Below are 16,784 nucleotides of genomic sequence, written 5' to 3' on the forward strand. Positions count from 1 at the left end.
AGTGGATCAAGGAAACAAAAATATGTAAATAAAAAGACTGAAAGGAAAGTAGGCAGTAGCAGGACTACTAAATGATATGCAGAAATTAAAAGTGCAATATGTAAAACAGTTAGCTCATAAAGAAACTAGAACGGTGGTATAACCAACACAGATCTAGTGAAGGGAGAAGAGAAGAAAGCCGGAGCGACGGTAGTCCGAACAGGACCGGCTAAGAGGGAGAAGAGAGGAAAATAATTTGAAACAGCAAATTTTATTGAAAGATCCCAAAGAAGAAGAAGGCTTACAAGAAGTTTTTCTCTCAGAGCTTCTCTCTCTTAAATCTCTCTTATCTTGCTGAAATGAAAGGGTACCTCACAATATAGTCGAGGCCTCCTTATATAGAAAATCTTAAAGTACTATTTCTACAGTTCCGGTTGGTGACTGGAACTATTAACTATAGTACCTGTTTCTAAAGATCCTGAATGTCAATACCGAAACAATCATCTTCATTTTGATTTTCTTCAATATTGGCATTTTGGTTAGAAGATTCTCCTTCTTCTTGGCTTTGCAATAACAGGAGAACATCTTGAAGATTTTTCTTCATTTTCTCTTTGGTATCGCATCCTGATAAGAATGCTGCAATTTTGGATTTCTGATTAAGGAATTGGAATGTTGCTGGGTCAGCAAGATTTAATAATTTGGGATTTTTCCCAAAATATTCAGCAACTCCTTCTGGTCCGGCATGTTCCGCATTGAATTGATTCCACCATTTTACAAAGGAGTACCTGTGTAACAATGGGAGAGTGTCTTCATTTTCTGTTTTGCCATACCTGTATTGCCATGAGAATACCCATGCCAGGGCAAAATCAGAGAAGTATTTAAGATCTGCTGGAATTCTTGATTCTCGCAGATATCTGCCCTTGTAAATTTTGTATCCTTTTTTGACAGGAGTGGGAAGGATTTCTTCAATTGGTCCAAAATAATCCCACCATTGGAGGAACCAATTTGGAAAGTTATAATTCTGATTCTTTTTAAAATATATTAACCAAGAATGTCGGTTAAGTTTATTTTGGAACCAGAAAGTTCTTGTCCATGCATCAATGTAGTCCCAATAATTATATCCTACTGGATCAAATGGTTGGGAAAACTTTTTATAAGAATTTAAATTTTTTCCAAAAGCCTTTGGAGTTAAGACTTTCAGGATTTGTATTGTTGAATGGGTTGTAACTGACGGATCCTTGTGGTCCTTGTAATGCTTAATGGAAACAGAATCTGAATCCACTAAGATAAACTCATAAAACTGTCTGGTTTTATTAGCCTGATATGGTCTGAAATGAAATCCTGGTGGGAAGACTTTAGTAATTGCCTTGTATGGGTTTTTGTCCCAAAATTCAGGTTCCATTTGTATGACTGAGGAGAATTTTCCTTTGGCTACATAATGGCTTGGGTTTGAAGTTTTTTGTTTTCCCTTTTGAAGGTCAAGGGTCCCTTCTGTTTTATTGGTTATTGTTTTTTGGGTTTGGTTGAAGGTCTGGAGTATAGTGTTTAGGCTTGCTAAATCTAATTCCATATCTTCTTCAGAGGCAATGTCTGCCCAAGATTTATTTGGTAGGCTACTTAAGCTTCCTTGTTGGATAGCTAAAAGCGTACTAATTGGGAGAGCATAGTCTGTTTTGGTTTGTTTGGTGGTTTTGACAACAGAATCAGTCTTTTTGGAGGATTCTTTTGGAGTTCCAGATTGCTGAGTTGATGACTCAACAACTTGGATTGCCTTTTGAGTCGATGACTCGATGGGGGTCGATGACCCAGAAGAAGAGGTTTTTGAATCTGCTGAAGCAGATTGTGGTCTTGGTTTATTTAGAGTCAGAGCTAATCTGACTTTGCCGCCTCTGGTGGTTCCTCCCCTAGAAGGGGTAACTGCCTTTCTAGGCATCTTACTTATCCTGTAAATATTCACGGGTAAGATAATCAGGAAGGGAGTTTGAAGTGCCTTTGAGATATTCTATGTCAAAATCAAAAACACTTAAAATTGCTTGCCATCTCGCAAAAATTTGTTTTGAGGCAAGATTTTTAACATCCTTTTGTAAAATTTCTTTGGCAGACTTGCAGTCTACCCTAATTAAAAATTTTTGGTTTAATAAATCAGATTGGAATTTTGAAACGCATAAAACAATTGCCAAAACTTCTTTTTTAACAGTAGAATAATTCTGTTGTGCAGAATTCCAATGTTTTGAAGTGTATGCAATGATATGCTCATGAGACTTGATTTTTTGTTTAAGAATACCTCCATAACCTATGTCTGAGGCATCAGTTTCAACGATTTTGAAGGCTTGGGGGATGGGAAGATATAGGCAATTTATCTTCCTGACTTTGTTTTTGATTTCTTTAACGACATTAGTATGGACATCAGTCCAAGGGGGAGGATTTTTCCTAAGCCTATCATGTAAAGGCTTGATGATGTTATTTAGGTGGGGGATGAAATCCCCAACGTAATTGAGACATCCCAAAAATCTCTGTAATTGGGTTTTATCAAGGATCCTGTCAGGAAATTTATCAGCAAATTCAATGGACCTACTGATAGGGATAATGGTACCTTGGTGGATATTATGTCCAAGGAATCTGATATTGGTTTGAAAGAGACTAATTTTTGATTTTGAAACGGCAAGACCGTTTTGTTTAATAACATTGATAAAAACATTTATATGTTTAAAATGTTGATCAATGGATTGAGAAAAAATTAAAACATCGTCAATGTAGACAATGACAAATTTTGAATAAGGATTGAAAATGTCATTCATGATTTTTTGAAATTCAGAAGGAGCATTTTTTAGACCAAAGGGCATAACATTCCATTCGTAATGCCCAAAGGGAACAGTAAAGGCAGTCTTGTACCTATCATTTTCGCAAATTTGGATTTGCCAAAATCCCGATTTCATATCGAATTTTGAAAAGATCTTAGCAGAATTGAGTCTGTTAAGAAGATCTTTTTTATTGGGGATAGGATGCCTAATCCATTGAAGGGCTTGATTGAGGGGTTTGTAATTGATAACAAGTCTGGGAGTACCTCTTTCAATCTCAGCAGGTTTATTAACATAAAAAGCAGAGCAAGACCAAGGACTCTTGCTTTTCCTGATAAGATTTTTGTCTAAGAGATCTGTAATCTCTTTCTGACAGTAATGGAGGAGTTCTTCATTCATCTGAATTGGTCTGGCTTTAGTGGGAATTTGGGTATCTTTGAATCCAGATTCATAAGGGAGACTGACAATATGTTTTTTCCTATTCCAGAAAGCGCTGGGTAGGTCAGAACATATAGAAGTTTGGATTTTGTTTAAAAGTGACTGGATTTTCTTTTGAAGTGAAAAACTACCTAATTGTTTTTCAATATTAGCAAAAGAAACTTCTTCTTTTAAAAAGTTAATCTGATTAACTTTGTTTTGAATAAAATTAATATTTTTTGTAAAGGGCTTATTAGAAAATTTGAAGGTTATTTGTTTCCCTAAATGTCGAGTGGATATACCATCTTTCGAAATTTGCAAAGGGAAAAGAGCTTTTATGAAAGGTGTTCCCAAAATCACTTCATTTTTTAAATTTTTAACAAGAAGGAAGTTTGTTTCAATCTTAAGTTCTTGATTTTCAATTACAGCTTTAGAAAGCTTATAATTAATTTTCAGTTTTGAACCACTAGCAGTGATGAGTTTTTCAGAGGTTTTTTCAAAATATTTTGTAGGAATTAAACCTTCTAAAATACAATTTGAATCAGCACCTGTATCAAAAAGGGCCAAAGTGTCAAGAACAAAATCATCAATAACAATTCTGATATTAATGTAAAATTTTTGTATTTTGACCTTGTTGATCAAACACATAAAAGTTTCTTCTGGATTACCAGAGTCAACCTTTACAGAATCATTATCCTCAGGAAGTTCTACTTTCTCAATGTCAGAATCATCATCTAACTGAGAAAGAATAACTTGGTGAATTTGTTGTTGATCTTTGATTTCTCTGATTTCTTTCTTGAGATTATTTATCTCAATCTGGAGATCTTGAATAGTGGTTGGTTTAATATTAGAATTCTTTTCTAACCTTTTGAAAATATCTGTAATATCGAATTTATTTGAAGTAAAATATTCTTTAGGTTTAGGTTTATTTTCTAAAACCTCTTTGAATTTGTTTAAAAATTCTTTTCTTTCTTGAAAATCCGAAATAGAGCTTATAGCTTCAAAAAGAAGATCTTGTTCTTTTGTCAAAACATTGATTTCTGGAGTTTCATCACTGTCAGAAGAAGAAGCTTGGTCATCATTTTGAATTTGGTTGACCTCTTCTTCAGATTCTTTATTAGAATCTTCCTCTTCATCAGAGGTATTAGCCAGGAGATTATTGATTTGGTCCTCTAAAGAAGGCTCTAGATTGAGGCTACTAATCTTTTTCTTTAGCCTGCAATACTTACTAATATGGCCAGGTTTACCGCAATTGTAACAGGTTACGCCTGTTCTGGGTTTTTTGGGAATATTGGTGGGGATGACATTATCCCCTTGTTTCTTAGGACTGGGTTTTCTATTGTACCTGCGCTTATAGGGCTTTTTGTAAGGTTCTACAGCCTCTTTCTTAGGGGCATGTTTCTTCCTTTTGGGAGAGCAGGATGGAAGACCAAACTGTTCGCAGAATGACCCTAATTCTTTCTTGCTCAAAGCTTTTTCTTTAGCAAGTTGTTTTTGGAGTTTATCTTTCTGGCAAACTTTAATACCGCTATGGATAATGATAGCAGTAAGTTGACCATAATCATAATTATCATAATTGATTTCTCCAGTAGGAGAACGACTTCGGAGTTTACTTCTAATAAGATCTCCGAATGCTTTAGGAAGACCATCAAGATATTTTTCTTTCCAATAGGCTTGGTTGCAATCTTCCCTAGTAAGGACCCTAGACATAAAGGTATCTTTATACCACTTGAAATGTTCTAAGGAATCACATTTGAGTTTTGAAAGTAACTCACCAGATCTTTCCCTCCAAAGAGAAGGATCACCTAGGAAATGTTGGGATATTGTGTATAATAACGTATACACAGCATCAGGGAGATGCTCATTGTCACTGACAATGGTTTTCCCTTTATCATTAATTTTAACTGCAGAGAGAATGTTATCTCTGTCAGCTTCAGTGAGATAATTATCCCACCAACCTTTGAGTTGGCCAGTAAAACCGGCAACAAGAATATAGACAATGGTGTCTTCAGGCATATTTTGGTTAGTAAAATAGCCCATAGCGACAACCGACATATTTTGAAGTTTGGCAATGATATTATATTCAGATAATCCATCGATATTCCAAATATAAATATCATTAGAATTAAAACTTTGAATAAAATCTTGTTTTTCTTCTAAAATAAGATCAGGAGCAGTAGCTCTATTATAATAAAGCTTGGAAGAATTTTTCCAATTATTGATAGGATTAATGGCTAAAACAGAGTCTGTTTCAGAACAATGTTCTGAATCAGCTTTAGAGATGGCATTGATAGTTTTGGCAAGAGACCTAGTCCTGGGTTTAGCACTGGATTCTTCAGAAGGTTGAGGAGTGTCGGGAATGGTAGTGAGGAGACTAGTAATTTTACTAAGCAACTCGTTTTGGTTTTCCTCATTTATTTTGGTTTTCTCTTTTTGCCTAAGTTCTAAGATTTTCTGCTTAGCTTTGGCGCTAATCTTAAAAGGTTTAAAAAGAGGTTTTTCTAGTTGTGGTTGGGAGGATGAAGAAGCAGCTTCTTCAATTTTCGTTTTTACAGGATTAACAAAGATTTTCTCTCCTAAAACCTGAAGGTATTTATTGGTATAATTGGCCTGTTCCATAAGGCCTTGGATGTCATGAGGAGTGATAGACTCATCAGCACTTTTAGACTTGAAAGGAGTGGCAGTAACAGGGTTACCGCCTTTGTCTTTCAAATTAGGCAATTGGTATTGAGATGTGGGCGGTAAATCACTTTGGACTATTTGTCCATCTTTGATTTGCCAGGTTATAACATTAGCAGAGGAGGTACTAATAACATCTTCTTGCCAGGGATAATTAATATTATTTCGAATGGTATAAGCATGATACCAATCAAAGAATGGAATATTTTGTTTGATTTTTTCGAGAAATTGATAGAATTTCTCTTGGATAGCAGACCTGTCTTTTCCCCTATAATTTTGAAAGAACCACTCTCTTTGAGGTTTCCAATCCTCAGAGTAAAAGTCTTTCCTAAGGGTTTCCTTATCTATAATGAATTTATGAAATAACATCATAAGACTCATTAAGGGAAGAGTAAGTTGGAGATTGGATACTCTGATTTTCGTCTTCTTTTTCAGAAGTCTGATAAACATTTCTAGGAATCCTAGAAGAAGTGTCTAAACCTTGAAGATTTAGAGAGGGGTCATGATTAACAGACCTAGGAATATCAGGTCTAACATAAGATCTAGAAGAAAAAGATCTCCTAGCAGAGACAAAATCAGATCGATTACTATAAGCATCGATCCTAGAGGAGAAAGAGTTTCTCCTATCAAAGGTTATTTCAACCTTTCCAGAATTGTCCTGTGAGATGTCCTGTATTTGAGGAGCAGGACGAGGAACACTAGGTGAGGCTTTATCCATCACCCATTTTTCTGGGAGAGTAACCTCATCCCATTTAATAATTCTAGGTAGAGAAACATTAGCCTTTGTCATATCAGTGATAAACAAAGTAGTTTCTCCCTTTTGAGGCTTGAGAAGGACTCTAGAGGCACAAGAATTCATGACCTTATACTGAATCCTATAGATTAATGCGGCGGGAATAGATCCCTCTTTCATGTCTAACCCATGAAAGCAAATATTAAGAAATAAGGAGTCTAGGATGTGTTCATCCATAAGACTCACAGTTTTGTTGGGAAAACAGTTAAAATAAATCGGACCTTGACCGAGACTGGTTTCAACTGTTCCTATGAGAGAATCATCAAATTTATTATGACGAATGTCTCTGAGACAAATTAAGACAGCAGCATCTATGTCTATGTCTATCAAAGGTTTAATTGCTACCTGAACACATCCTATGTGAAGGTACTTGTACTTTCTTTTATGGTCATTGAGGGAGGATTTAGACAGGAGATGAAATTCTTCCCCTATACCTTTCCCTAAAGGGATATTATTTTCAACAGTCTTGATAATATAATCAGAACTGTTTTTCTTAGGTTGGTCTTCAGGAACATATAAAGTATCCTGAGGAATGACTGGGATGGTCCAGTCATCCATACTTTGGTTGATCTCTTCAAAACGAACTTCTTCGTCGAAGAGGTTGTGTTTGGGTGTAATTTCAGGAGAATGATTCTCCTGGTCATTAAAGAGATTGGTTTTAGTTGGAGAGGAGGAGGAGGAACTGGAGCCAGAACAAAAGGAAATGCGAGAGAAAGAGCGTAAGAGTCTAGACATTATATAAAAACATCTGGCTCATCACCCTCATTTGGTTCCGTAACAATACATCTGTTAATTATTTATAACTTATTCAACTGGATCTGGTTATTTGTGGACTTTTTTTTTTTTTTTTTTTTTTTTTTTTTTTTTACAAAATTCTGAAAATTCTTTTACTATAGCCACCAGCTTCTTATGTTCTTTTGTTTCTTTTGAATACAGCATCGTCAAATTAGCCTTACTGCCCTTTCAACCATACGGGACTTACTGCTACAGCCCTATTCAAAAGAACGAAGAACTGCTGTACTTCCAGTAAAGGATTTTCTAAAAACAAAGAACTGTACAAAAGCAATATTTCGGTACCATTAGTTCGTGGCGTTGTTACAGACAGGGACGATCATTACTGATCTCACCCGAAGGGCCTGTCAGCTGTCCAGCCTATAAACCATGATTACAGAAATTTCATAAAGGAATTTAAAGTCCAGATCCAGAAGAACATAGTTACAGACAATTAACAGTTATATTCCTACTTCCCCATCAGGCTCTGATACCAGATTATAGTTAGTGGATCAAGGAAACAAAAGCAATATTTGTCCTAAAACCTGAAGGTATTTATTGGTATAATTGGCCTGTTCCATAAGTCCTTGGATGTCATGAGGAGTAATAGACTCATCAGCACTTTTAGACTTGAAAGGAGTGGCAGTAACAGGGTTACCGCCTTTGTCTTTCAAATTAGGCAATTGGTATTGAGATGTGGGCGGTAAATCACTTTGGACTATTTGTCCATCTTTGATTTGCCAGGTTATAACATTAGCAGAGGAGGTACTAATAACATCTTCTTGCCAGGGATAATTAATATTATTTCGAATGGTATAAGCATGTATATATATATATATATATATATATATATATATATATATAATGAGACATAATTTTTTTAAACTATATAAAATTAAAAATATATACATTTAATCTAATTCATTTATTTAACTTACATCTATAAAATTATAAATTATTATTTCATTGATCATTAGATGTAAGTTAAATAAAAAACTTAAATTAAGTGTAAGAATTTTTATCCTTACATTAATGTGAGAAAGTTTTTTTTTGTATATATGAGTTAAAAATTTTATGAAATATGAAAAATATTATCACAATTGTTTTGCAATTTGCACCTTTAACTATTATAATATGCATTAAATAATAATTAAATATAAATACCACGTAACAAACAAAATGTGGAAATGAAATTTCGATGTTATCGTTAATTCGTAATTTAGATTCATAGGATGAAGGTTAGAAAGTTACAAACCATTCTTCATTTTGTTCACAAAAGAAATTGATGACACAGTGTTTTTTTTTTTTTTTTTGTTAAATTAGTGACAAAGTGAATTTTATTCTGTCAACAATTAGTGACATAGCGTGAATATGAAAAAAGAAGCAACCCCATCACGGCCTTTCACCTTTTCTCAATATTTTATGGGCTTCGGAATGGGAAGGATGGGTGGGATCCAATTCTAGCCCAAATAACCACATATGAACAGCATGCTATGCTAAGTAAAAGTTGAGTACTCTTTAATTGACATAAAAAATGTTGCTTTCTCTTTTGATTGATCCCAAAAAAGAGAGTTTTAGGAGCTAACCATTCATTGAACCCATGGTTGAGTAATAGAATAAAGATAAAGGATAACGTAAAAGAGAAATTTAAAATTATATTTACTTAGGCCTAAAAGAAACTATACTTGGAATGAACATACACTTTGCTCATAAACTATACCGTCTCCTTATTATACCTTTGATGATGCAAAGCTTGCCATTCTTGGGGCTAATTTGACATGAGCATTCATTGTAGTCAATATTTGAGGTATTGACATGCCACCGGATATAACAATTTCTGTGTCACATGCAAACAAGTTAGATATATCCTTAAGCGTGACATAATAATTAAACAAAAAAAATGGTTCTAAAATTACTTGGTCAAGAATTCTCATACCTATCCCTTCTCTAACGGACAAATTAGGCCTCAAAATGTCATTTGGACTAATGAGAAAAATATCTCCAAGGTACAAGTGATTGGTGGGAACATAAACACAAAAAAGCTCTTCTTCATCTCTGTTCCTCTGCAGTATTACTGAAGAAGTGATGAACCCAAGTGCATATTCACCAAGACGAGGATGCCTTATGATGGCCACTTCCTTGAAAGCATTAGAGTTTTGATCTGTGAATTAAGTGGAAAGCTTAGTTTTTTCCAAATTCATTAATGCGTTGTTGAGCTGAATGCATAAAAGAAAAGACAAACAACCATAACATATTTTTGATTTAACATTGAGTAAAATTAATTTTAAAACATTAGATGTAATTGGGTAATATGCCAAAATTATTCTTAATCATAATTTTTTGATTAAAAGGTGTATCATATATTATAAAGTATGAAAATGAATATTGCTGGTGATATTCAAATATAAAATATCATAGAGATTCAAATATACCTGGTGATATTGCTGTACTTATCTGCTTGGAGGCAGCATATATATAGCTTACTAGAGGCATTTTCTTGATGAACCACTCGCCAAGGGTGAGAACCGAAGCTCCTAACCACGATGACATGAAAATTCCAACCAAAAAGATGAAAGTGATGGAAGTAATAAATCCGAGACCTGCCAATTGTCCAAATCAATTGATTAAAAAACATGATAATATCTCTTACAAAAATGTATGAGCTAAATTGTAACAATTTATTGTCTAGCGCTATAATCCTTCTGAGCGAGCCTATTATTCAACTTAATTTATATATCAGACTATCAGAGTCTTATATATCGGCGCCCTCTTAAATCTCTAGCCATTAATGTTCTGAGAAATGAACTCTAGATTATAGAATACAAGAAAGTAAAGATAACTTACCAAAAATATTGATCCCTAGATGATTATATATTGGGGAAAAGAAACCATCAACAAAGCGGATAAATCCCCAGGTGACATAGAATGTTATGGCGATGGGAAGAAGGATGACACTGCATATTACATTATATTAATGATAAGAATATTAAAAAGCAAATCACCACAAAAGAATGATATAAGAAATGCTCACTTACTTTACAAAAATTATCTTGGGAAATTTCTAAACAGTCTTTCACATCTTTTCTTTTAACAAAAAGGCTATCATTACTTCAAAAATAGGTGGTTCCAAACATTTCATGTGGCTCAAATAAGCGAATCCATAACCATGCAAATACCCACTAATACATTCATGGTATGCACACAAATATCAAAGTTGACTACGTCATCTATGTATATTATAGATAGCATTAAACCGAAAAAAAAAAGTGATCATCGAAACAATTACAAATTGTACATACCATCCTGACATAAACTTCTTTGAGGCCCAGCTACGAATCACTTTTGAAAACGCCTAAAAAGAAAATTCCAATTTCATCAAATTAGAAAAAAAATTGAGGAAAGAAAAAGGGTTGTGTTATTCATGCGTTTAAGACATTCTTTTTCAGCGTTGTTCACATCAAAGCACAGGATATAAATGGAGTAAAAAATGAACCTCCTGGCCAGAGTGATGTTGGGTGGAGATAATGGTAGGAGATGAAGGAGAAGATGATTTAGAACATCCATTTTCTGAGATGCTTGACACTGGAATCAGAAGCTCCAAATCTCTTGATGCCATCTTTTCCTTTTTCCTGTAAGTTTTCTCTCTCTCCCAAGAGATCACTTTAGGACTCAGGGATAGTCGGAACCACGTAACAGAACGTTAAATTCAACCAATAAGTTCCATTTGGCCATGCGTTGAAATCGTTGTATCAACCTCGTTACGTTCTGTTTGTGCTTTTACTTTTTAATCACGTGACTTGTAACGAGTGAAGCCACGTCTACACTGTAGTTTGAAGATAGAAATTCAATTATTTTCTTTTTCTTTTTTATTTATTTTTTGGTACATGGATTTGGAAGTGGTTCATTTTTATCCCGCTTTGGCATGGTCACTTTTATTATTGTGTTTCCTTTGTCCATGCTATCCACGTTTTGGGTTTTGCAAGACTTTATGCTTTTGCGTATTGCGCCTTTTGATATTGCGCACTTCATGCAAGCTAAGGCAATCCCATTAGATTTTATTAAGATTTATTAAAAACTATAAAAATGTAAAAAAAAAATTAAATTGGAAGTGAGAAATATTAAATTAACAGTCAAATTTACGTAATTTTTATATTCTTTTAATAAATTTTAACCAATAATAAAAACATACATCGCTAATATTTTTCTTTTAACGAAAACATCTTTTTGCCATTTCACCAATGGGATGGAGTACTGGTTCATCTCGGCTACTTAGTTTTATAATCTCAAATAGGAAAAATATTTACCAAGAAGTGGTGATGTAAGCAACATTTCAAAGACAAAACAAGTTGTAGTTAGCAGCGAAAAACATTTCTTAAGAATAATACGATACGTATAACTTCATATGCGAGGAACTACTTTAACATAAGACATGTTTGTTTCTATGTTACGTTTCAATCCCTGAAGAAAAAACGCAACTTTGAAGGCATTACACACCAAAACAAATATTCAGCCTTGGATACAAAACGAAATGGATTTTAGGCTTGGTGGCTCAAGTTCCTTAAGTATGTAAATGGAAGTTTTTCTAAAGAAAAAGTTAATCACCGTAGGCTAACCCATGTTCCAACAAAAAATCAATTAGACATATTTACCTTTTACTCAATGAAGATTTAAAATGAAGAAAAAAAAATAAATTCTTAACTTACTTTATACAAGTTATTTAACTCAAGTTATTTAAATAAGAATGGATAAATGTGTTTGCGTCGTGTAAAAATATAATTTTTGTACAATAGATGATAAACGATTCGATATCGCTTAAATAAAATTTTTGATTCAAAATTGTTATATACAAAATTTTTTTTAATGATAGACTTACCTACCATATCCAAATGCACAACTAAGATCAGATCCGGATTAAACCGGATAAGAAAAAAAGAATAATTTTTACAACTTCTGCTAACTTAGCCAATATATCTGCAATTTTGATAAATTAAGGCGCTTTATAATGAATATTAAACCATCCTTTGTAATTATAGTCCTGTGTGATCTAATTTATGAACCGAACCATATTTCGTGCTTAATTGATTGCATTTTTATAAGCCAAAAGTAAATTTGTAGCACAAATAATTTAATCGATCAATAAATGCATGGCCAAAATTTAAGAGAGGAAAACTTCATATATATTACTGAATTAGTATATATACATCATGGACCCCGGGATTTCAAATGATAACTCAGCACACATATCTAAACCACGCTTCACACACATTGTTAACAAAGCAGTTTGCTTCTGACAAAGACATTAAAAATGTGACACCAGAAATGGAGGAAGATCCCCCTCCATTCATGCACACTCTTCTTATTACAGAGCACTCAGGACCAGAACATTTCTTAGCGATTAAGAGAGAATAAATAAAATAACAAAAAGCGCCCTCCTAAGAACTTTCATGACTTTTAGGTTAGGCATTTCCTCCAACATAAACACAATTATTGTAACCTACAAAATAAACAAAGTGGGTGCATGTCAATATGGAATAATCAAAGCAAAACATCTCACTACAATAAATCAATGCAGTAGAACTATTTTTTTAACGTATGTTGTTGGATACATAATAAGAATTCAACAAATAATAGTTTTTATTAAAAAATGTAGAATTAATGTTATCATTGCACACATTGAATTATATGATATCTTGTGATTTTAAAAAAAATATTATTGTATGCCTTTGAACATACATTGCAATAATCGTTAGTAAATAGAACCACACGCGTAAATCATCTTCACACTATCCCTTCCGAAAACCTGGTATAACATAAACTAGATCTAAACAATACACGCAGTCTTAAAAAGTAATTCATTGCCACTGCATAAACATTAAAGAACTATAAGAAGTCAGAGCAAATGATCTTTTTGATGAATGACTTAAAACTTCAAACTTTTATGTTGTGCATGTATAACGTGGTAGTGTGTAAAACTCCTAAATAATCTATATTATAATTATTCAGTTTCTTGGCTTCGCATAAACTATGCATAAATCACATGGATAACTTACTTGGATTATATGTTGATAGTAACGCTGTTTGCGAGAAATCACAAGTCAATGGATTCCGTCCAGCAGATTGATACAAGAGATTCATTGCATATGCGGCATGGTTTACTAATGTGTTTGGTTCAAAACAAGCTCCGCCTTGTTGGATTGCGCTACAATCAATTCCCTGCCCACATGCATAATCCAGATTTGCTTGTAACTGCACATCTGTTAATCCGCCTTTTGGCACACACCATGTTGCACTTTTATTTGTTTTGGTTGGACTTGGAACTGTCAGCGTTGGAGTCATGGTAGAATTTGACACATCCGGAGTAGTCTTCAATCAAATTAAGAAACATAAATTATTAAATACTACTAGCTAGAACAACATTAAGATGAGAACTGTGAACATGATTAAAGATTGCAAAATGGTGGCTTCATGTGATCCATATAAGAATTCCGCTTTATTTGGTGTTGGACTAGCCAAAGGGCCTGTTGGCACTGGAGTCACTGGAGTTACTGGAGTCACGGGAGATTTTGAAACATCCGGAGTCTTCAAATCAAATTAAGAAATACATTGTTAAACACTACAAGTCTAGAACAACTTCAACATGAGAACTATGAAAGTGATGCTTCATGTCCATTTATCACCTAATTAATGACAATATTTAACTAACGGTAACATTGGATAGAACATAATAGGGTATTGTTATTATGTTTGAGTCATAGAATTGATTCATACCGGTGCAACAACGGGTGGCACAGGGCTACTAGTTTGCTGCTTGGAGAGGCCAGCATCATAGATCATGGATTGGTCAGGGTTGAAAAGCCCAAAGGCTCTCTCAGAAGCAGGTCCAGGCTTCAAGTCTTCATCATACAATGCAAAGAGGTATGTGTCTACTGATTTCCCTGGCATCAGTGGGGTCCCAACCATAGATCGCAAGTGTGCAATCAAATTACCGTTGTAAGCCTTGGCATTCTCAAGACTTGGACCAACCTCATCGTTGTCTCCTTTGTAGGGCCACCCTGTCTCCGCAACCACAATCTCAATATTCTTAAACCCCATCGAATCCAACGCAGATCGAACAGCATCCACCTACACACACATACCCAACAACAAGATCAACATCAACTTAGTGCCCGTTCAGTTAAGATTAATTAATGACATTTGTATTACTTATATTTAATGATTCAAAATAAATTTTATTCAAATAAATTGCAGTCAAATTTTAAACAAAAGACCTTTATTCTCTTTTACCCATCATCGCGAAAACTCCCAGGAAAACATAGGTCATGTTAAACTCCTACTTGAATCTCTCTAGTAATAAGCACCACCATCACTCCTAATTCTACAAAATTTTCACTTATTCAATTAAAAATGTCATTTACTTAATACTTTAGTAACAAGTTAAAGGATATATAAGAAAAAAGACGATGAGTCCAAGCAAACATGTCATTCCTGTTTATATCTTACTCTCACACATTCTTATATTAGACCCACGTTCAAATGAACAACATCATGCAAGCTTTTAAGATGTCCCACGAATAAAGCAAAAATACTCTTTATAAGAATTGAGCAACCCTTCTCATGAAATAAAATGAACATTTTCTTTACAATCATATTAGAACTCACCTGAGCATCGAACATGTTCATGTACTTGATATTGGTGTTTGAGTCAAGTCGGCCCGAGTTAGGCTGGAAAAGGCAGAAGGCAAGGTTATCTGCTCTACCAGGGTCGCTTCTGTAGGCAAAGTAAGGGTAAGGGTTGATGGCAAAGGGTGAACCAGTGGCATTGTTAAACGACAACAAGCCCTGCAAAACGGTGGTGAAACCAGGGTGGAATCTTCCAGCGGAAGGAGGTTCAGAGTCCTTCAGGACCGCCATCGAATGTACCGTAGAGACCTTAATCTTGCCTCCCAAAGAAGCAGCATCGAGGGCGTTTTGAACGTTCTGAATCGCCGGCAACATCTGGTTCATCAGGTTCGGGTCGTTCGAGGTTATCACCTCGTTGCCGACAGTGATGAGAATGATGTTGCTGGCGGGGTAGTAGGGAACAACGTTGGAGTTGATCCAGCTTTTGGCGAAGTTGGGGTCGGAGGCAAGTGCTGGAATGTCACCGTTCGCGGCTCCGATCACGATTCCTATTCCGGTGTTTGCCAAAGCTTTGATTATGGCCGGGTCGGACCCGTATAACCGGACCTTTCCGATCGACGTCGATTGGAGTAGCTTCGCCGTCAGCGACGGCGGTGGTAGGTTGTCAGCGACTTGTCCATAGTTCACGCCAATGAATGATTCAGAATCTGCAGAGTGATAATAACTTTCTCTGAGCACGGTAAAAAATTCAAAGATAAAGTAAAAAAAAAAAAAAAATAACGTTAAAAAAGGTGAATCGGAAGGTAGTAATGTAGTAACGTTCACTTTTTAAAATCCTCTTATCTATTAATTAAAAATTAAAAAAATATACGTAAAATCCATCCAACAATAAAATTCACGTAATTTTATAATTTATAATAAAATTTATTCAATAGGTAAACATGTTGTTAAATTAAAAGAAAAATATTTTTTTAATATTTTATTTGGAAGTGTTAAATGAATGAACAATTAAAAAAATAAAAATCGGATAAAAGATGTAAAAGAAAGTAGACATAAAAAAAAATATATCTTTTAAAAGAATCCTGAAGCTGCAATTCCAAAGAAAGGATAAACTGTATTGTATTGTTATTATGGCAAACTGAAGCTTTGATGTAAAGATTTTTTATAGAATTAAAATAATGTGAAAAACGGGAAAGTTCTTTCATGGGAGGATGTGAAAATAGATAGGGGAAACCGATGGAAATTGGTTTTGATTCGAGTAATACATATATATATATATATATATATAGAGAGAGAGAGAGAGAGAGAGAGAGAGAGAGAGAGAGAGAGGTAGAAAAGACTCACTTGCAGTGTTAAACATGAGAAAGATGGGAAGAAACGGTAGAAGAAGAGCAGAGCGAGAAACGAAGATTGCCATGTTTGAATGGAACTTGCAAGACTGCATTTCTTGTTGGACACCCAAGGGATGGGAACCGGAAATATATAAAGCGCAACGGTTGAGGGTAAAACTGTCAATTTCTAACTATGACATGTTGTATGATGCATTTCGAATCACAACTGTTAATTAACACTAGCTCGTAGGAAAAAAAAAAGTAAGTGAATTGCTACTTATCAAGATTATTAAAATTGGTTTTAGTAGAAATAATTTTGTAATATCCTGTAATTTTGAATAAATTATTGCAATTTTTATTGTGTATTATTTTAGCTTACTTTAAAAAATTGCATAT

The 16,784-nt window shown here is 34.3% G+C and overlaps 2 protein-coding genes across 4 annotated transcripts; both read right to left on the reverse strand.

The window, feature by feature from the left end:
* Window positions 1-9,082: 9,082 nt before the first annotated feature.
* Window positions 9,083-11,145, reverse strand: LOC113847587 (protein LIKE COV 1-like). Its single transcript, XM_027476782.1, has 6 exons — window positions 10,931-11,145; window positions 10,737-10,789; window positions 10,282-10,391; window positions 9,870-10,037; window positions 9,374-9,598; window positions 9,083-9,274 (listed from the first exon to the last, which is right to left on the reverse strand). Exons 1-6 carry the CDS (start codon window positions 11,051-11,053, stop codon window positions 9,168-9,170), a joined length of 786 nt encoding a protein of 261 aa, XP_027332583.1. The 5' UTR covers window positions 11,054-11,145; the 3' UTR covers window positions 9,083-9,167.
* Window positions 11,146-12,652: 1,507 nt separating this feature from the next.
* On the reverse strand, window positions 12,653-16,501 carry LOC113846808 (glucan endo-1,3-beta-glucosidase 7-like). 3 transcript variants are annotated; one of them, XM_027475463.1, is made up of 5 exons: window positions 16,402-16,501; window positions 15,097-15,764; window positions 14,235-14,559; window positions 13,488-13,754; window positions 12,653-12,931 (listed from the first exon to the last, which is right to left on the reverse strand). In XM_027475463.1, exons 1-5 carry the CDS (start codon window positions 16,499-16,501, stop codon window positions 12,894-12,896), a joined length of 1,398 nt encoding a protein of 465 aa, XP_027331264.1. In that variant the 3' UTR covers window positions 12,653-12,893. The 3 variants fall into 3 exon arrangements, with proteins under 3 accessions (XP_027331264.1, XP_027331263.1, XP_027331265.1); XM_027475462.1 differs by having other exon boundaries at window positions 13,488-13,800; window positions 14,206-14,559; XM_027475464.1 differs by lacking the exon at window positions 12,653-12,931 and having other exon boundaries at window positions 13,709-14,016; window positions 14,206-14,559.
* Between the last annotated feature and the right edge of the window lie 283 nt (window positions 16,502-16,784).

Source organism: Abrus precatorius, unplaced genomic scaffold, assembly GCF_003935025.1.
Source record: "Abrus precatorius isolate BTA unplaced genomic scaffold, Abrus_2018 Scaffold8, whole genome shotgun sequence".
NCBI lineage: Eukaryota > Viridiplantae > Streptophyta > Magnoliopsida > Fabales > Fabaceae > Abrus > Abrus precatorius.

Excerpts from the sequence above, each read along its gene's own strand:
- LOC113847587 (XM_027476782.1), bottom strand. The coding sequence starts at position 11,053 with ATGGCATCAAGAGATTTGGAGCTTCTGATTCCAGTGTCAAGCATCTCA. Across the intron at positions 10,392-10,736 it reads AAGAAGTTTATGTCAGGATG|TGTCATCCTTCTTCCCATCG; the intron begins GTATGTACAATT and ends TGTAATATGCAG. Across the intron at positions 9,275-9,373 it reads GTCCGTTAGAGAAGGGATAG|AAATTGTTATATCCGGTGGC; the intron begins GTATGAGAATTC and ends CATGTGACACAG.
- LOC113846808 (XM_027475462.1), bottom strand. The coding sequence starts at position 16,501 with ATGCAGTCTTGCAAGTTCCATTCAAACATGGCAATCTTCGTTTCTCGC. Across the intron at positions 15,765-16,401 it reads TCTCATGTTTAACACTGCAA|ATTCTGAATCATTCATTGGC; the intron begins GTGAGTCTTTTC and ends ATCACTCTGCAG. Across the intron at positions 14,560-15,096 it reads TGAACATGTTCGATGCTCAG|GTGGATGCTGTTCGATCTGC; the intron begins GTGAGTTCTAAT and ends ATGTGTGTGTAG.